At 35.8% G+C, this 22,560-nt stretch overlaps 1 protein-coding gene across 2 annotated transcripts in view; it reads right to left on the reverse strand.

Annotated features, from left to right (window-relative positions):
* Positions 1-20,953, reverse strand: part of pvalb6 (parvalbumin 6) — a 42,445-nt gene extending 21,492 nt beyond the window's left edge. The window contains exon 1 of one of the 2 annotated variants that reach the window (XM_026209361.1): positions 20,737-20,953. In XM_026209361.1, coding sequence (XP_026065146.1) covers positions 20,737-20,809 — 73 coding nt within the window. In that variant the 5' untranslated portion in view covers positions 20,810-20,953. The remainder of the gene's footprint in view (positions 1-20,736) is intronic. The other variant, XM_026209371.1, reaches the window with a different exon arrangement.
* Between the last annotated feature and the right edge of the window lie 1,607 nt (positions 20,954-22,560).

Consider the following 22,560-nt stretch of genomic DNA (forward strand, 5'->3'; position numbering starts at 1 on the left):
GCTAACAATACTGTTCTCTCAGTCTAAAGCCTTGCACGCACAGAACGAAGACCATGAATGAGAAATTGGGAACGACACATCTTCTGCTGAGCCCAGAAGGAGAGTTTTTCATTACAGCATGCTCAGTGATCCATCAATAAATAAAATAAAACAAAGCCGCATGTGAGCAAATACAAAGGGCACAGCAATCCGTTCGAGACAACAGCAGTGAGAGTCTATTAACACTCTGAATGGAGAGATGGAAACACAATATATTTGCAGCAATACAATCAGTTTAACCTTTTGGGTTTCAACGAAATGTCTTTCAATGTTTAGAGCATACGAAACACATGACAAAATGAAAGGAAGTAATAAATAAATAAAAATTATGCAAATGAGGCATGTCTGCATTTAACAGGCTTTTTCTCCTATTTCAAACTCCTTTTTTTAATTAAAACCAAATACATCAAAAAATACACTTTTTTTTTTGTTAAAAGAAAATAATCTTTGCTTTAAAAACTTGCTTGAAATATTTATATTATGTATTTACATACTCATTTTCAAATGTTTGGGGTCGTTAAAATATTTGTACAATGTTTTTGACAGAAGTCTCTTATGCTCAACATAAATCTGGTCCCCGCTGTTCCTTCACCTTCTCACCCCAGACTCCATTTCCCAGAATCCCCTCACCAGGACTACCCCTGCATCCCAATGTTCAGACTATCCATCCTAAATAGTATGTGAAATTAGAATAATTGTGTCTTAAAGCATAGTATGTTGAAAAGAGTATGCCAAAAGTCCCCGGATGGTCTATTATTCCAGGTTGATTTTTGAAGTGTGGATCCGTGCACATGCTAATGGCAAATTTTATTATGTTTATTTAATGTTAACTGTGTTATATTTCATCAGCAACAGCAATGTAAATTTTTATAAACATCCATTTGTTCACTTTTAAATGAATCATTATGCAGAAAATATGAGTTCTCTGCATGAAGACCTGCGGCATGCAAATCTATTTGCTTCTGCTTCCTTCTCTCCAATATGGTAGGAAGTGAAATGAAATGTGAATGATGTTAAGTGTGACAAGATGATTGACAGGCCAATTTACAGTGACAGGGTGTTTGTAAATATGTGACAGAGCATCCGTTAAAGACGCAACTGTATGATGTTATGGTATGTCCCAAAGTTTGCCTACTCTTCTACTACACACTCAAAAGTTAGAACTTTCTTTTTTTCACCAAAAAAGTACATAAACTTAAAGGGTGTAGTATAACGAGGCACATTGGAAAGCAGCATATTTAAGCTGCACTCATATGCATATTTCCGGTGCGTTAAATAGGGTAATTTAATGGGTACGATAGAGTGAAAACAATTATGTCCGCCATATTGAAGGGATGATGATCCATGATCCTTTGCACAGAAAAGCTGTTTGGTGTCACATAGTTCGACTTCACTGATAATTGTATGTAGTATTTTTCTTTACTAAGCATACATAGATTTGGATTTAGATTTAGTACATTACTATGGTCAAAACAACATTTTACAACAAAAATACATTACAGCTAACTTTTTCAGTCCATTCAAATGTTTCAAATACATAGACACAATATAAATTGCAAATACATAACATTACATACACAAATATAGATTATATTCAGCTTAAAAAATTACTGGGGGTCAAACAGCGTACAAAATGTGCGACGAAGGCATTTCCTTTAATTGTCTCAATAATGTGATGCAGAAGTTTTTTACCCCTACACCCTTCATAACTTAAAAAAAATAAGTACACAACCACACCATTTTATGTTGACAAAACTCAATTTTTATTGGTTTGTGTTGTCATTGTTTTAAGTACACGTTAGCCAAGCTAGTACACTGTGTTAGTACACTGGCATGTAATTTACTTGTCAAAAAGACTCTTGCATGTACTTGCATGTACATAGGCAAACAACATGCAATATATAGTATTAAAGTTTATCTGTCCATCCTCAACCTAACAACAGGCTCTACTCTTCACCACAATGGTAACACTACAAAACCAACATAACAGAAAACTATGTAAATCCTAACATAACACAACTTTTAAAGGGGGGGGGGGGGTGAAATGCTCGTTTTCACTCAATATCCTGTTAATCTTGAGTACCTATAGAGTAGTACTGCATCCTTCATAACTCCAAAAAGTCTTTAGTTTTATTATATTCAAAAGAGAAAGATAGTCTGTACCGATTTTTCCCGGAAAAACCCGAGCCGCTGGAGGCGTGACGTGTGGGCGGAGCTAAAGAATCAGGAGCGCGCATAGGCTTTAGCGTTGAGAGCGTTTGGAAGCTGTGACATTACCGTGAGGAAAAAAACAATCATCCAAAACAAACCATGGCTTACAGTCAGATTCAGCCATTTATTTATGATCCAGAATCAGATCCAGAGGCTGAAATTTAACAAGAGCAGCAGCAGCAACGACGTCTCTATGTGGTATGTACTGAAACTGGATATATTTGCTTAGCGGTTTTGGAAAATTACTAAGTTCCACTTTATGTCGTCTTTTTATTTTTTATTTTCTTAAGCTGTACATGTGGAAAGTGCAGTTTGATGACAACATTGCATGTTGTTTACTTGATGTGCTTATGCACCGATAGCTAAGTTAACAACACAAAGATATTTGAAGCAGTTTTACTCACCGCATGCGGTTCCAACACACGATCGTGACCCTTTTTCGTTGGGACTGCATCATCCTTAAGAAATAAACGATACGCAAATCCGGCATCAAACTGGGCCTTGTTTGTTAAACATGCATCTTCGAAATGCAGGGAACAAACAAAAACACTTGCACAACTCCGTTGATCCTCTGTAAAAATAAACTCCATCCACTGGTCCCTTAATGCTGTTTTTTTTTGGTAATCTGTGCAGGGTTGTCTTGCCCTGGCAACCAAAAACACACTCCTTTTGTGACATTTCGCGACGCTCTCGCTGTGATCAGTGAAGTCTGTTGTGCTGTCAGTGCTCTGCTATACGGGAGCGCGCGCTCTTCTGGCAGAAGTGCCCTTAGAACCCATATAAGGAAATTCCGCTCCATCTAACGTCACACAGAGCCATACTCGAAAAAAACTTTACGAAACTTGTGACAAACAGGAAGGAGTATTTTTCGAACAAAAATACTCCTGCAACGTACAACTTAATTTTTGAAACTTTGTCCATGTTTAGCATGGGAATCCAACTCTTTAACAGTGTAAAAAACTCAGTATGCATGAAATAGCATTTCACCCCCCCTTTAAATAACAACTTATGTAAAAATACACAAAATAACACTTAATTTCTACATTTATTTTCCTTGTTGTCTGATGCAAGGCACGCTGGGAACTAGAAAACTCAATCATATTAAGTTCACCTTAAGCCGCGTTTAGACTGCACGATTTTAGCCCAGTTTTTGGCTCGCAGACAGGTTTTGAGAAATCGCCATCAAATGCCCGAAATCACAGGCAAATCGGTGCTCGTTCACGCGCGTGACAATCACGAAGTGTGAATGAGCAAAGATCCGATCTGAGAGAATCGCCGACAAGTCACCAATGCCCGTGAGATATTTGGCATGCTAAATATCTGGACCTGTTGGCGATTCAAAATCATGCTGTGTGAAAAGTGTTCTGACTGAAAACTACATCGGTGAAGACCGATAGCCAATGAGAGAGCAAGATACAGAGCAGCGGGGAGTTTGGGGAGGAATTATAGAGCACAATATCAGCAAGAATGATATAAGAACACACAATCCTTGTTCCTCGCGTCTCCCCAACCATTTCCTCCTCCATAATATTATTTTCTTTTTCTTGTTTTCGCTGCAAATGAGCGCACAGGCATTTCTTACTGCAAGCTTCTTGCGGGCTACCATTTTTAATAATAATCCAAGTCTCACTAGAGAACTCCAGTCTTGCATGCGTGATATCGCGTTGTTTTCTTGTCACATCTCGCGCGTGTTTGGTTGTGAAACGTAGTTTGCGTGCCAGACAGAGTTGTTGGCGATTCTTCCTATTGTAAAGTCATGCATTGTGAAACCTTCTGTCGCCGATCCATCGTGCAGTGTGAACAAAGCAGTGACTGAATGCTGGCTAATATAGTCATGCAGTGTGAAAAGAACAGTGACCCGACTACTTTGAAAATCGTGCAGTCTGAACATTTTGAGTTTACAAAACTTATTTTAATTAAGTCCAATGAACTCTCATTATTATTTGAGTGACAGTAACTCATTTCATTGAATTAATTTCACTTTTCGGTTTTACAGTGTATTTAGATAAAAACAGAATTGTATATACTGAAGAGCTTACTGAACAAAGTTGATTTTAAACAGTCTAATCAGGACATATGTCCACAAATAACCTGTTCACATATTTAATGCAATCAGACAAATGGCAAACACAAACTGGACTAATTGCAAAATTCACAAAGCTTGTTTGAATCATTGAACCTGTTCAATGTTTCACTGGCTCAACCTATGAACTGTGTGCAACAATCTATTTACCTGTTAATCATGGATTTAAAAAAATTCAGCCAGAGCATCTGATATATTCCCAGTTTTTGATGCCTTTTGTCTGAATTAGGTCATCAGTCCAGGAAGATGGCGGTCAAGCCTATATGAAATTATGAATATAAATATGCTATATAGATTAAGTTTATTTTTAAATAATCTCTATTTAAAACAATAGAAATAACAGGACTTCATCATTCTTAGCATGTAACTGTTTAATTCTATTAAGTTGTTTTTAATTTATGTTTTGCTCATTCACAAAAAAGTTCCATTTAATCAAAAAATATTAGTTAAAATTACTCAAAAAGGAAGACCATATTACACCAACTTGAAATAATTAAGATAGTAGAACCTTTTCTAAAACTATGAGTATACACTACTTAATCTATTTAATTAATTTCAACGTTCGGGTTTACAGTGATGTCTTTTTGATTTTGGACTGTATTCTTGCATTTTTGTGATTGTTGGCTGCCTGCCCTGACCGTTGCCTGTTTACAGATTACTCTCTGTCTTGCTGGGTTTTGTCATTTGCTGGTGTTTAATCCTGACTGTTTTGACCACGCTCCAGAATAAAGCTTGCATTTGGATCCCCTACTCAGTTGTCACACCGTCTGTTACAATGCACACCAAGGCTGCTTTTTGATTGCATTCTTTGAAAATACAGTACAAACAATACTACTGTGAAATATTATAACAAAATAAAATAACTGTTTTGTATTTTCATGCATTTTAATCATGTGATGCAAAGTTGAATTTTCAGAGTCATTACTCCAGTCTTCAGTGTAACATGTCATTTTATTATACTAATTTGCTGCTCAAGAAACATCTCTTATTATCAGTGTTGATAACAGATGTGCTGCTTCATATTTTTCAAATCAACAGCATTTAATTCAGAATCTTTTATGTTATGTCACACACAAACATGACACACACATTGCATTTATGCATTTAGCAGACGCTTTTATCGAAAGCAACTTAGAGTGCATTCAGGCTATAATAAATTTTTTTACCGGTATATTTGTTGCCTGGGAACTAAACCCACAACGTTTTGCACTGCTAACGCAATGCTCTACCACTGACCTACAGGTTGGTTATCATATAACCATCCTGCAAGTATATATCACATAACATACACAAGCACACAAATATGTATCATGATGTCAGCATTTTTTAAAAATGGAAAGTTTTCACTTGCAAACCACAAAACTTTCTGAAGAGCTCAGAGATACCCCTTTAAAGATGCACCAGTTCAGATAATAAACTGCGGTGTGAGTGCTTTAGATATTCACTAAAAACAAATGTGCTCTTACAGTGAATAAAAATTAATTACTGGTTCCCAAGAGAATAAAACACGCACGCAAACTCTACTACACACAGTTATAATGAAATGTTGAAAACCTTTAATGTTTTAGTTAATCATTTGCTTCTCAGAGGAGAACTGATGAAATAAAGCCAAAAAAAACAGATTGATTTAGAAATCCGCATTCAGAGACTGGAAACAAAACTCATGACAGAAAGAGAAGTCACCCAGAACTCATTTCTTTTCACATCAGACACATCCACTTATATCCATCAGAAAAGGTCAACAAAGCAGTCGGAGAAAGATGACAGAATGATCGTCCAGAGGAAACAGCGGACATTAGGAGGTTTCAATTCATAAAGCTGTTGGGTTTAGTCACCTTTTGCTCCTCTCACTAGCAAAGAAGACGACAAAGAATTGAAGTGGACAGAGTTAATCAGGTTCATCAGTACAATCTATCTTGGCCTGTAGTGTGCAATGAATCCCAAATACTTTCCTTTCCCTCCCACAGTGTGAGCACAGAGCTGTGGCGTAGTGACTATTAGCTAGCAAAAGCAGACATCAGCATGAAAAATGTCAGTATTTTTTCTATATGTTAAAAAAAAGAAAGAAAAAAAAAGTCATTTTCTGATCTTCCTAAATAAACAACAATCCAGTAATCCAGTCCCACACAATGTATTCTGGGAGCTAGAAACTCACTGCTCAGTTTCAGCAACAAACATGGTTAATGAAGTCCCCGCAAAAATGGATGAAGTTAACTTCCATTCTGCAAAATTAAATGGACTGAACATAATGAAATTATAAAATGACAGAATGTTTGGCAGTAGCTAATTTTAATTAAGTAAATTAAACAAACAGCAAAACACATTTGTTTTGGGAGGCCCTGGTCTCCACTAAATTACTGGTTCTACATCAGGTGTCCTGGGCCAACAGGAAAACATCCAATTGGGCTGATTAAATTTATTTACATTTTTTTGCTATTATTACTAATAAAAATAAGATCATTAATATATTGATATAATGGAAATATCTTAGGAAATAACTTTCTTTCACATTCATGACTAATTAGAGACATCAAACATGACATGATGCATATTTGAACATACATGAACATTTACATGTCCGTCACAAAACTATCACTTGACTTTAGAATTTAGGATACAATCATATAAACCACATATATTATCTATTCTCCTCCCACTGTGTTTTTCATGCAGTCTGCCGATTCTCCAAACTATGAATCCTCTGTAAGGAAAGATTTAGACTTAATCTAATCTAATCTAGATTTCATCTCAGAGTCCGTGTGAGCAGCCTTGACAGCTCCCTTCCACCTGCTGTTTAAACAAAACTCACTTTTAAACCTCAGCTGTGCGTCGGGTCGTTAAACTCGTGCTCTTGAGAGAAACCGCATTGCGGTTGGGAGACCATTTCTGCTCAAGGTGAGAGATCCCACGAGCTGGAAATGTCAGATATTCATTACCGTCAATTACATTGGCTACAGGGCACGGATGCTCACGGAGAACTGTGCGTGTGTCTGTAGTCCTGCGGTTAAGACTGGTTAACACCCTTCAGTGTTAATGATGAATAATTATTCAAACCGCACTAGACCCGGGGGAAGGAGCCTTTTGATTTTTAAACTCTTCAGTGCGTGTCCTCTGTCTCACTCGGTCTCTATCATTGGCTTTATTGGATCAATACAGGAGAAAGTCAGAAAGTATCCCTTTATATTCCCCCTTCTGTCTTCCCTGTAATATATGGGCACAAAAAGTACTAATCCACACTTTTGGTCTTTTCACACTTTAAACTGTTAACCTAAGGGAATTTACCAAGTAGACTGTTCTTCCCTAATGTCTAGAAACATACAATGACAATTTCAATGGTTTCCCTCAAACATAGAGACTGGATATCCCCATTTTGAAATTATAAATGTGAAATGTTGCTTAAAATGGACCTTTAACCAGGGTTTAAAACAGCATTAACCTAGACTCTTAAAAAAAGAAGTGTTTTATTAGTGAGAAGAGCAGTTTAATAATCTGAAGAACCTTTTGTTGAATAGAAAGTTTCCATAGATGATAAAGGTTATTCATGGAACCATGGATGCCAATAAAAAAACTTTATTTTTATTATGAAGAGTTATACAGAGTTAAAAGCCCCTTAAAAATCCATAAAATGGTTGTCTTCCCTATTAATCCAGGAAGTTAGGGAGGGAATTTGTAGGATGAGTCATCAACATTTTCGGCCCGTTTTCCCAGAAGACTTTATAACTTCTAACTGCATATCAGCTAAAAGTGATTTTTGTCAGCTTTTAAGTGTACTAGCAAATACATGGCTTCGAAATGAATAGACATGGACTAAAAGCCGCAAAAATCTCATTCTGATTTCAAAGGGCGTTTAAAATGCACAAATGTCCTTATTTTAAAGGGTTGCTCAAGCACAACATCTCACTGAAAGATTTCAATAGCTCCAGATAATAAAATAAATAATCTACTATGCAAAATTGAATGTGAAAACTTGCTCCCTCATCATTTACTTACCCTCATGTTGTTCCAAACTTGTATGACTTTTTCTTCTGTGGAACACAATAGATATTTTGATAAACGTTGGGGTCCAACACTGGGCCATTTTTCTCAAATATTTTCTTTTGTCTTGAGGGTAAGTAAATGATAACGACATTCTCATTTTTTTGGGTGGACTGCCTGTTTTTTGTGTCTAATTACCTTTTAGGGCTCCTGTACCAAGTGTTGACTGATGTTGCATTAACATTAGAGACAAGTTCATTGATCCTTGCCACAATGTTCTGAACTGCCTCGATTAATTCACTCAGAAACAGAAAGCACGGCTTGATTTAGGTGAGTCCGTGCACAGACAGTGTTCTATCCTTGTCACACAGATTGTGGATCTCTTACCGAACTCAAGAGGTCTGGAATGCCTTCTGCTAAACCAGGACAAGCAAACCCAAAACACATTTAACTGCTGGTCAACTGCTGAGTGGCTGTTAGGATCTCTGTGTGTGTGTGTGTGAGAGAGAGAGATTTAATGGAAAAGCTGAAAAGCTTATATTTCCATGTTTCTTTAATGCATAAGCTCTAAATAAATTGGGTACAGAAAAAGAAAAGGTCACTGCACAACATTCATAGAAAAAATCTTCAAAAATGTGTATTAAGACTCAAGGACCTTTATGAAAGTGCATTGTTTTTTTTTTTTTTGTTTTTTTTTATGAAAATGCATTGTTAACATTTACGCACGCATTAAACTCTTACTAAATACTCTTAAAGGTTTCTAACTAAAACAAACAGACAGATCGATAGATAGGTTTAGGTTTCAAAATCCATTTTTATATATAAAAATATGGATTTTATAGTAAATATTTAAATAATAATACAAGAATAAGTTGCACAATACACTGCCATCGTTAATTGTCAATTGCCTTCAGCTTGCAATCATAAAAACAGTTTGCTTTTTATTAGTTTGCTTACTCTGCCTTAAAGCATGATCTATGTTCACTTTATACTAATAAGAAACAATGCTTCTAACCACAGGTCGAGAGCAGTGGTTTCAACCACATACGTTTGGGATGCTGTTCAGGATTTTCATTGGAACTATGGTTTTGACAAACACCGAATTATGGATAATGATAATGAGTCTATTTCACACTTTTAGAAACCTTCATGTGTTGTTTGTCAAATGAAAATACTCAACAACAAAACAACTTCGGAATGGCTGTTTTCGCATTTAAGATGGTGTAGTTATGACATCTACCAGTAGGGGCTAACTGGACCAGGCCAACAAACTGAAACTTGACCTCTTGAGAGTAACAGGAAATGGACTTCAAGAAACAGGAGACAAAGAGGAAATAGCTTCAGGTAATTAAAAGATACTTGTAAAGATTCATGTGCCTAATGCATCAACAGCATTGGTAGCTTTGCCAGTTTCCTCTTTCACAAGCTCAGTCTTGCGTGAGTCTCACTGCATGCTGCAGGACTCCCACAATGCATCACTGCCTCAGGGCAAAATGCTCCTCCAACTGGCTCTGCCATCCACACACACTCTATTTCTCCTTTCATCTGTCCATTCATGCTATTGTATGTTGTATGTCTATTCATGGCTCACATTAAGAACCATAGTTCCACCTCAAATGGCCGATTGGGATGACTTTAAAGCTCAAATAACAAAGTCATATAAGCAGTTTAGCATAAAATGCACTTTTCATGCAGCCCAAAACACAACTCTAAATGCATCTCCTGTTAATTTCTACAAACTGACGGACAAATCAAACTTCCACTCACATAAATCACCCATGCACACTCATCTGTGAAACTGACCTTTGAGTTCCACTTGTCTTCTGCTGCAAGAAGTTCAAAACTAGAACCTGGTGCATTGAAGTCTGCGCTTTTAAAAACGCGTTTGTAATACCTGACCCCCATCTTATGTGTGTGTATGTGTTTGAGTCAGAAGATCAACAATTTGACCTTTGCTGATATTACTGGTGAATTTAGGTGTGTCAACAATTTAAGCCTCTGTGAAATACCTAAAAAAATAAAACACGAATTTACTCTAAATACACTATTTTTTTTTTTTAAGTTTAAACATCACACCTTTAAAATGTAAAGTATGAAAGATGAATATTCAATTTAAGGTTTGATGAACATAACGTTGCACAGTGTTATTTAATTATTAGTGTTTATGTTTACGTATGTGTAAATCATTAGTGTTATTAGTGTGTACATATGAAATACATAAATATAATAATACAGAAAGTGATTATGCACTATTAAATGTCCAATTCTGGCCAATAACATTAAATCCAACTATCCAATACCGGCGGATAACTCATAGTGCATCCCTATTCTATTCCAAACTAAAACCTAAAAAGCAAATTTAAGCATCAAAACATCATAATGTGAGAAATTAATATTACATTTGAGATATGCTGAAGAAAATATTTAACCGTACAATGAAATCAATTATTATTAATTCACTTTATGTGCATAAACATGCATATACATACATGTATACAAATATCTAGATGATACAGCTAAAAGCAAATTCAATATTGGCCTATAATTGATCTGGTACCATACATTGCTGTTTTGAATATCATTGCATTAGATAACAAAACATATTCTGGAAAAAAACACTGCCAAGTTCATATTTTCTGAGCCATTTATGCTATTATTTTTAAACCAACTGGCGTGTCAGTGATTTTATAGCACTAAGAGTGAAGTTCCAGAGTGAATTCAGATACAGACATTGAAAGATAGAGAGAGAGATGTAGGTAAGAACAGACATAAAGCATATTCTTCTTAAATAAACCTTTCTCCTTCTGCTAAAATCTTCATTCAAGTTCTGACGTCACACACCCACGTTAGCATACACATACTTTCTGCTAAAAAGAAGTCAAATGATATACACCTACTAAAACACAAACACTGTGTTCACAGTCACTCCAACACACAATGACAATCACGGTCACACTCTTCCATTAACTAAAGAAAAACAGAGGAAGGGGAAGTAATAAATATAGGCAGCCTTGAGAACAGTAGAGGAGAAGTGAAGAAAAGCGGTAAGAAAAGAGCAAGAGCAGGGGTTGTTTCTCAAAGACATCAGTGATGTTAAATCGAGATAAAAAAAAAAAAGATAATTTATCTTGAGATTAAATGGAGATCAAATTGGGAATTTAGCTTAAGTTTCGTACTGAGAAGCTGAAGCAAGAAAGCTTAAGACTTTACTGAAAAAAAGTATTCTCTTGAATTTCAGAAGAGATTGCAGTAAAGTCTCATTCTTTGCTCAGATCTGCCACAGAACCAAAGTCTGCAATCAAAATAATTTTATGTTTTGTCAACATTTGTCTTAGATGTCTTTCCACAATAAAGAAAGAGATAGAGAGTCAGACAATTTGACGCTTAACTGAATCTCTTGAGCAATAAACTTACAGCAATATAACTATACAGTCACTGTTACTAATCAGAAATGAAAGACAGTTAAGCTCGAAAGGAATACTACTGTATATCAATTTATTAAATACATGTTTAATAATAACATATTTAAAAATATTATTATTTGACTAATAATATTATTAAAACGATTAATTAATGCAATTATAGTAAATTGTTTATTTTTGTTTAAATAATATAAAAATTAAAACATTTTATTAAAATTATTTAATACATAATAAAAAAATACAATAATTCATATATAAGATGAATACATAATATAATATTTTTTGTAACCAAAACTCTTGGAATAATGTAGAAACTGGTTACCGTTGTACATTTTTGAAGAGTTGCAGCATATGCTACTAATAATCACATTATAAAATAAAATAAAGAAAGCACTGAACAGAGAAATGAACTTTAATTACAAACTAAACTAAGTCAAGAGGAGCATGCAAACATAAATTTGTTGCTAATGTGTTTGCTCCAGCTGCTGTGGCTGCCTGAATGTGAGCTAATCGCTTCAATGCAGCCGTAATATCAGTCCAAAGATTTTGTATGATAAAATGGTGGAGAAAAAAATCTTGAATTTACAGCATGTAAACCGTGCAGATGTTTAATGGTGAATTCATTAAAGTAACTCTCGGAAAACAGGTTCTGGTTGTTTGCTGGACATTATGCAACAAATATCAGTTCCTTGCAAAACAGTTTCTTTGGTTTGCTGCCAAAGTCATTAGTGGATCCTTCAGAGTTTTGGATTGCTGAGGAATGGTGCTTTTTGAAACATCAGATTCATTTACATTGTTACATGACTTATTTATTCATCTATTTGTATCCATTGACTTTTATGCTTAGTATTTAGTATTTTATTGAAAACAGGAGCCACTGTTGAGATTACTTGCTGATCTGTGCTAGCAAGTACACTAGCTCCATTTAATTACAGCGATAACAGTAAATAATTGGGAAAAACGAACATCTCTTGGAAAGAGAAGACTTTACCAAAGCTTTCTGCTCATTAAGAGGGGGATTTATGTGTCTGTTGGCACTTGAGATCAATATATGTACACACATAACTCTCATTATTATAAGCATAATAGTGTTGCTCTTGACTGTGTAACAAAATTGCTGCAAACCATGCACCAATGACTGTCAGAATCAGGGTTGAAAGTAAACTTCTTACGAATAAAACTTAAAACAAAACAAAAACATATTTTGGTATGATTCACATATTTTCAGTGCTTTGCTAATTAATCTTTCTTTGTGCAATCTTAACCTTTTCATTTCTTTAAAACACACACTCATCACCTCCAGTCTTGTGGATTTATTCCTTTTATCCTGTCCTCTATTATTCATCTACCTCCTCATTTCTCCGCAACCCAGCAGGCAGCTTGCTTGCTCTCTCTTTTCCTCACTACTGTATATCCATTCTTGTCATGTCCACAGCTTATAGCGTGAAAAAAGAGGACCAACATGAAATTAGTATTCTCGTTGGGTCTGGTGCAATGTGTGTGTGTAAGAGTATGCGCCGGTTTGGGTGGTTTATGAGGATATAAATTTGTATAATGACATGGACATATGTATTACAATGTGAAGTGTGGTTTATTAGGACACTTCCTGTGTCCTATGTAAAAAAGAAAACATACTAAATAGTGTTTAAAGAAAAAAAGCACCTATACCAACGTGTGTGTGTGTGTGTGTGTGTGTGTGTGTGTGTGTGTGTTTGCATGCGTGCCAGAGAGGATTGTTGTTTGCTGTTTAAGAATCTTTGAAAATATAATTATTTTAAGAGTTCCTCTGCAGTCAGAAAATCTTCAGTGTAAGGCACGCACATCAACACAAAAATGCAACAATTCAGCTGTAATGACCACAATGCTAAAATTAGTTAAAAGGAAGTGTAATTAGTAGCCCCACATGGGATCTGTAGATATTTTGCCATTTTGTGCTGATTTCGAGTGAAAACTTTTGGAATTAAATGGTTTGTCCAAAAAATGTAAATGCTGCGATCATTTACACACACTTATGTCATTACAAACCTGAACACAAAAGGAGAAATTCTAAAGTGCTGGTCGCGCTTTTTCATGACAATACAATAAATGTGGGCTGAAGCTTTCTAATTTTAAAAAGCATTCAAATGGATCATAAAATTCACTCATACAACTTGTGCATTATATTCCAAATACTTTTTGTGAGCTTTGTGTGATGAACAGAGCAACATTTATTTTGTTATTCACTGATAATCTTGCTGCCAGTGAGCCGCTACCCACTGTGAATGGAGTGAGTAAAAACTGAGAATCAGTCTAATTTGTCACTGAATCATTCCAATGGGTTTTCTAAAAGGTTCTCAAATGAATAATTGATTCAAAAATCCAACACCGCTGTAAATGGATTATTAATTCAGTGTGTTGAAATTGAGAACAGATTCAGTCTGATTTGTAAACAATTAATTCAGACAGGTTTTGTAAAATGAAAACAAAACAATGACTCAAAAAGATCAACTAATTCACAAATCAGACAATTTCTGTGATTGAGAATTGAAAACAGATTCAGTCCAACTCGTAAATTAATAATTTAATTAAAACTCTAGTTATTAACTAAGGAGTTGTGAATTGAGTCAGTGTATTGAAACTGAGAATCAATTTAGTCAAATTGTTGAATTAATCATTCAGGCAGATTTTGTGAATCAGCTTGAGAACAGACAGACAGTTTTTTATTAATCAACCAGTACATTGAGAAGATTTGACTCAGAACAATGATTCATTCAAAAATTGCACACGACTTACTCAGGAACACATCAAGTATAGCTACAGCAAATCTTTTCAGTGAATAATAATTTCAATTTAATCTGTTTCTCAAACAAAATCTATCAAACATCTCCAGAAGACTTTTACGCATCCCGTTTATGATACTTAATAATATTTAATAAATCATAGTGTTTTATTAATGTCAGGTGCTCCAGGAGCTTTCTGCAAAGTGTCAGTCGGGTGTATTTAGTATATAGACACCAGCACAACTGTTTTCTCAAGATGAACACATGCATTTTGCACAGTGTGCATGTGTTTACCCATGAAAAATTCATTTCTCTAACATTTTTACAGCTAAGTCAGAGAGAGAGAGAGAGAGAGAGAGAGAGGTCCTATATCAGTATCAAGGGCAGTGGAGCACTCTGCTTCTTACAGCGGTTCAGATATTGCGACATAAATCTACACAAACACACACACTCATACACACAGTTACTTTACACTCCAGTGACCAGCCGGAGGCAAAGACAGTGCGCTGAGTGCTGCAGAATGAAATCTCATGGTCGTACAGGACATAAATGAAAGTAATGAGCTATATATGCAGCCACACACACACACACACACACACACACACACGGAGTGATACTGTAATAATGGCCTCTTACTGTAATTGCCCAGAGCCCTGTTGGTATTAAAGCACTGTTCGACCTAATTAAGCCACTTCTTTCCACACCAATGACCATTTCTATCTTCCGGCTATCCCAGAATCCACTGGCTTCGAGCAGTACAATACATGCTTGTGTCTTGTCTGCTTTTGCAGGGAGCGAAATGACCTTCAGAATGACGGTGCACCCTCAGAATTGGTGAGTTTGAGTGGTCTGGCACAAATGATGAGGATTCTGGTTGGTTCTTGGTTTCTAGAGAACACTGAGAACATTGTTGTTGTTATTTGCTTGAACCGTATTTGATGGAACATCCTGAGCTTGTAAATGCATGTGCTACTAATATACAGATTAGAGGTCAGCGAAAGTAATTACTCAACAACTGAAGATTGAGTAATGAGATTAAAAAATAATATAGTGCATCTGCGCTCATGGTGACCCGAGTTTGATTCCCATCTGGACGTCCCACTGCCGCTCCCCTCTCTCTGACCAATTCTTTCCTGTCAGTTCTCTACTGTCCTATCCCGATAAAGGCATAAAAGCCCATGAATATAACCTAAGTTTGACTTTTTGTGAGTTTATATCTCACAATTCTCATGAGTTCATCAGATAATTCTGAAAAAAAGGCAGAATTGTGATATAAAAATTAATAATTTGAAGAATAAAAGCCACAATTGAAAGAATTTTTTTTTTTTTTAATTTTACCTTCTTTTTTTATGCCATTCTGTACATAAGCTTTCATGTTAAAGATGTATTCCACAACTGGGGGGGGAAGTCTTTTGAAAAAGAATCATTGTATGGACCAAACACACCAAGTCTTCCACAGAAGTAACTGAATTAATTTTGTCCCTTGGTACATGTGAATCATTGCCATTGGTTTTTTGAGATTGGATGTCAGATGTCAGAGTACAGGACAATAAGTCTAATTTTGTCTCGGAGGATAAATCACATCAGCGGGAGACTGAAACACAGTAAGTACTGACTCCTCTAGAGTTCTATCAGACAAAAAAATCTTGGGGGAATTGTTCTACTCCCCTCAGGGTGAAGACATGAAACCCTACTGGCCACCAGATTGAAGTTGTGGCTTCATACGGCTGTTGTGACTTCTATTATATTGCCCTTTAGGTGCAAGCATCCTTTGGGATCAGGCAGATTTCAGAGATGACAAAGCAGAGACACTGTAACTGAAAACTGCTTTTCAGTAAAAAGCAAAGGAATGTGCTCTCCTTCTCCTTTTCTGCTGACTGAATGAATGACTAACCTCTGCAATCGAGACAGAAAGAGAATGAGTTTGCATGTGCTGCATGAAAACAAGAAAATTACTCTTGTAATATGGTTGAAAACCTTAATGTGCATAATTCTTTAAAAAAAAAAAATATAAAAAGTATGAACTGCTGTGCATATTCAAGTAGAATTTCTCCAGAGCTCAGCTGCTTTTAAAGGAACATCTGCAAATGTAAGGCATGATATCACAGTGTATTTAAGAACACCCAGAAAGTTAAAGAAAGAACAGTGCGAGTAACAGGATAAGACTGATTGAGTGTGTTTTCGACAGGTGTCCCAGTGGACCTCCACTGTGTTGACCTCATTTTGGAGGTCAGGGATTGGTTAATTGAAGGTGTGACTCCTGGTGCCACACAGTAACCTCAACATCAGTCTAAAGTTAGACTTTTCCCTCACCCAAAAACAAGCCAAAGCTAAAAAAAATAAAAATACTCACCTTAAAATGCTACATGCTACAGATCATTCACACATTTTGGCTCAGCTTTGCCAAAATACCAAATTCTGCAATCAGAAGAGATTTCAGTAAACAAAAGCACTTTAAAAATAAAATAAAAGTGAGTCTTCTGAGGCTGTAAGATACATAAGAAAATGATGCATAAGCAAATTATTAAATGAGTTAAAGCCTAAGAGAATAAGCCAAAAAGAGGAAGGCTAAAGATACAGCATACATTCCCACATTCAGACATCTGCTTTTTGCACAGATCTATAAATTTGTGCTGTACTCGTACATAGAATAATTACACAGTGCCATTCCAAATAATGTGTTATTAATTAAAAAACCTCTCTTGTTTATCCATCCCACACTGATATTAGCGTGCCAGCTAATGGCTCTGCCTGTTTGTGTGTCTGGCCATTAGTATGCGGCTCAATTCTGAGTGGATAATTAGCAGGTGTTTTAGCATTATGGAAAAAATCCAAATCAGATAAACACACAAACACACACACACACATACAGTATGAAAGGCTTGGCATTCAACACACATGTATGTTCATTTCAAACACTCTTGACACCCACACAATGTTGCTGACAAGCACTCAAACAAGAGAGTGAGGCTTGTTTCTTCATAATGTTGACTGATCCACCATAAACAGAAGGACAGATCAGAAGGACAGCAATACTAATAAAATCACTGCCGCTAAAAAAAATCTAAATGAAAAAATGTTAAGAAAAACTAGAATCCAAAATATATATTGTAACTAAGGATGTGTCATGCGTGTATGCATCCTTGTGTGTGTGTCTGAAATTTTGATTAGCTTAGAATTAAATTGAAATAGAATTTTAGCTCTATTTGTTTAAACGTGACTCTGAATCTATTTAGTGCATCCTTACTGAGTAAAAGTATTCATTTCTTCTACCTATAGTTTTTTACATTTGCTTACGACATTTAAAATAACCTTTTCAGACAGATTTTATATAAATTGTATAAATCTCAATAATATGAATTATATTATATTAATAAACCCTAATCATGATCAATCCTTATTGGAACCTCATAAATGAATTGAGTCTGATGAAAAAGTCCAAAAGTAAAACTAGACTGGAATAAAATCCATTAGTATGTACTGCAGCGGTCTGCTGTAGTTATCAGACCGTTTGACCTTGAATGAGCATGTGATCAGGCGTAAACCTCAGACACGAATGATTAAAGGGGAATTTAAACCTGAATTTGTGGGATATCTAGGGCTTCTGACAGCTCAAATATTGAGTTATGACTCAGAATCAGCCTCCTGCTTTGTGAATGTGACTGGAAGCAGAAAGCTGTGACGTTCTTCTCAATGTGCAGCTGTTCAATACAAGTGGCCGCAAATGTGCTTCAGTATGTTTGTGTATTCAAACAACAGATGTGTGCGTACAGTCACAAATTTTCCCAAAAATTTTCTCCAAAAATCACATTTTTTGTTCTACAGAGAAAAGATCTTAATGCGGGTTTGGAATTACATGTAAATGATGCATACCTTCACCATATCCTCCAAATCACTTCAGCTTTAATTAGTATGTGTACATGCTTCGGAAAAGACATTGACCGTAATTGCTTTGATCACTTTACGTGAGGCCTCTAATGCAGGGCTGAAGTAATGCAGACCTCACAAAGTCTTGAATCAATTCATATTTAATTTCAACACTGTCACAATAGTACAGCTCATTTATTTATTCTTCAGAAAGCCTTGATGAGAAATGTGTTTGTGCGTGTGTGTGTGTGTGTGTGTGAGAGAGAGAGAGAGTGAGAGAGAGAGAAGAGAGAGAGAGACAGTTTGTGAGAAATAGGTGACTGTTGAGTTTCATCTAAAAGCTGCCCACGTACGAGAGAAATTCAAACATACACACACCAACAATGCATTGTCTGTCTGCCAATACTCAATTAGTGTCAGCTTTCCAATCTCGACTGCTCTCACATCCAGAAACACATGCACACACACACACACACACATATAAAGTCTATCTGTTCATCCAAGATTGTATGAGCAAACACAAACACCCAAAGAACACAGTGAATTGCCCAAGACTAAATAATATTAATAATAATTTCAGAGAAACAACAGACCAGACAAATATCACATAAATTCTATAAAAAAGCAGAAAAAGTGTATTTTTTTTTTCTCTCTCTCTCTCTCTCTCTCTCTCTCTCTTTAAATCTCTTATAATGGCAAATGTGTAAGTATATTTTACATCTCATTAATGTTCACAAATATCTATCTATCTATCTATCTATCTATCTATCTATCTATCTATCTATCTATCTATCTATCTATCTATGATATCTATCTATCTATCTATCTATCTATCTATCTATCTATCTATCTATATATATATATATATATATATATATATATATATATATATATATATATATATTAATTTCCCCCAAAAGTACAAACACTGGTGCTTCAACATTGTAGTTGTTTATATGATTGTAAACTGTAAACTGAATTATCACCCATCTCTGATCTGCTAAATGCAAATACAATGCATTAAGATTTTAAGATATTATTTACATCAACATCAAGATTGTCTGTAACTGCTTTGAAACAATGCATCGTAGAAAGTGATATATAAATTAAGTTGACTTGATCTGTTTGGCGGACCAATGACAGACAAGGGGAGAGTTTCAAAAACAGTTTAAACATTGATTATGTCCACTGATGTGCAGCAGCAGTCATGTGAAGGCTGCAGCAAGTCAGCACAAAGACGTAGGGTGCATTATTTGTCATTTTAGGTTTTAGAAGAGAGTTCATGTGGACTTACGTGGGCTCCAGAACGATTCTTTATCAGTCCGTGTGGCATTAAGTCACCAAAAAATGGTGTACTCATAGCTGGACTGCCCCTTTGGGACAGAACTGTTACATTTGGTGCATCTAGTGGCACAGACACTGAGCATGTGTGACTGATTTGGTTCATTAACAAGAGCAAGCAGCCTGCAGGAGTAATGCATCTTTCACTCACTCCCTCACTTACACACACACTTTCATGCACACTTTTTGCCTTCTCTGCAGAACAGAAGTCAATGAAAAGTCCTTGTGTCAATGCATATGTTGAGAGATCAAAGAGGTATACAATTAGAGAAGTGACATAAAGGTAAATCAGCTGATGCAGGCAACATTGTTACTAAGGAAGTATTATTTGGCACAATATAATTTATCTCAGTACATTATAGCAGAATCATTGTCATTTATGAATGAGATCAATATATACGAATTCAGAGACACACACTAAACAGAAACAACACTCCAACATCAGAGACAGACAGAGAGAATTACAGATAGATAGATAGATAGATAGATAGATAGATAGATAGATAGATAGATAGATAGATAGATAGATTGAGTGATCTATGCCACATTGCCTTCATCGTGTTGAAGTTCAAATCACTTTTTAATAAGCAATTCATTAAGTTCATCTCTATTTCTTCATAAAACTCAGTTTTTTATAATTTTATAGTCCCATTTTCACTAGATGTGATCTATTACATTCATAGGAAAGCTGTACAAGCTCTCTCATTCTCTCTATCATACACACACATGCACAGAGCGGAGGTGCTGGCAGAGCTCAGCTGTGGTTTGTGAATGGGATATTACATGAAGACGGACGATGTTGCAGCCACTCTGGCTTTGATATGAGATGACCATCTCGCCCTGTCTTTCTGCATCCTCTAACTGTCTAAATCTTCCTCATACTTGATAATTGACCAGTTTTTCTCCCATATTTCATTGTACTTCCTTTCATCCTGTAGCACTTGTTCTCCTTTCTGTCTCCATCCCATCAACACAGTTCCTTGTTTTATCATCACAGAACTCTTCTCTGTGTGGTAGCAGAGCATGCCTGCACTCTTACCTGGTTTAGAGTGAGCTGGAGTCCCGAGTTCAGCTGGAGGTTCAGATCTGCAGAGGAACGAAACCGGCAACATACACAGACAACAAACCGAACTGGAGCTTGAGCACACCAAAGAGAGAGAGAGATTTAGACAGATAGGGGAAAAAAGAGAGACAGAGCAGGACAGAGATGAACACTGAGTAGTTGGAGGTGAGATGAAGGGGAGAGAGAGAGTGTGAGAGAAAGATAAACGGAGAGAGAGAGAGAGAGAGAAAGTGAGGGAAAGACGGACAGAGAAAAGAGGAGGGGCTTAAATCGGATAGGAGGGACAGCATGATGCTGTAAGAAAAGCAGTAAGAATCAATGAATGAATGAAGGACCAACTCGACGAATAAATGACAGAATAATAATAATGGCCAGTTAAATGACCAGATTACCTAATGAATAAATAATTGACCTAATAAATGACTAGAATAAACAAATTCCCAAATGAATGAATGAATGAACAAATGACATAGAGAATGAACAAATTACTAATAAAAGAGCCAAATAAAAATTTACCTAATGAGCAAAAGAATGAACAAGCAAATAACTGAATGAAGTGACATAATGAACAAACAAGATCTTAATCATCCTATAATAATGAATAATGAACAATTGACAAAATGAATAAGGAACAGAAAGAACAAATGAATGAATAAATAAATAACTGTATTAAATAATATGTGAATTAATTATTGCACCAATAAACAAATAAATGACTGAATAAATGAACAAACAAATAAAAGAATGAGTATATTAATGCAAAATATGAACGGTTCAGTCTAAAAACTAAATAATTTATAGAAAAGTCCCATAACACGATAGTTCACCAAAAATTTATTTAAATTCTTTACAATTATTATTTACTAACCCTCATGTTATTTAAAGCTTGTATTACTTTTTTTTTTTTTTTACATTAATACAAAAGACCAAGTTAAGATTTTTGGATGAAATATTGTCAGGTGGTTTATGGTTTTAGTAATGGGCACGACAAAGGAGTTGAGATAAAGGAATAATATAAAAACATGAACCACGTTGATCATTTAAATAAACATTAATTCAAGACAAAAAATAACAAATAAAAGACAGAACCTAAAGGCTTATAAAGGGCAAGCAACTAAGGAGCAAACAAGATCATTAATACACCACAGGTGGAGACTAATAAATGAAGATTAACTGATGAGAACAGGAAATTAACTGGGGACAGACAGGAACTAAACAGACACTAATACGTGACAACTATCAAGTATCCTGCATTTTCTCCTGATTACAATGCCACCGTAAGCTTGAAGTAAGTTTGAAGAGATCTAAAAAATGTCTCGAACTGCTCTCATTCCTCAAGTTCAGAATTCTGCAATCAAAAGTCAAAGATTTCAATATGAACTCAAACCCAGCGAAGGACGCGATAGAGCCAGTCCATTCAGCCGATATAAAGTTGGGGTTCTACAGCCCATACTTCATTATACCCAAGAAAGGCAGTGGATTATGGTCAGTCCTGGACCCGGTTCAGGATGTGAACGCAGAAACGTATATTTCAGTGCGTTAGTCCATTAGATTGGTTAGCAGCGATCAAACTGAAGGACGCATACTTTCATATCTCGATTCTTCCCCGACACAGACCATTTCTCCACTTCGCGTTTCTAGGGGCGGGCATTTCAGTACATGGTCCTCCCCTTCGGGCTGTCCCTGTCGTGTCTTCACCAAGATTGTGGAGGTACCCCTCGTCCCCTTTAGGGAAGTAAAAATTTGCCTTCTCAACTACCTCGACGACTGGCTCATTTTGGCCTAGTCTTGAGCTCAGTT

Source organism: Carassius auratus, chromosome 3 (assembly GCF_003368295.1).
Source record: "Carassius auratus strain Wakin chromosome 3, ASM336829v1, whole genome shotgun sequence".
Taxonomy (NCBI): domain Eukaryota; kingdom Metazoa; phylum Chordata; class Actinopteri; order Cypriniformes; family Cyprinidae; genus Carassius; species Carassius auratus.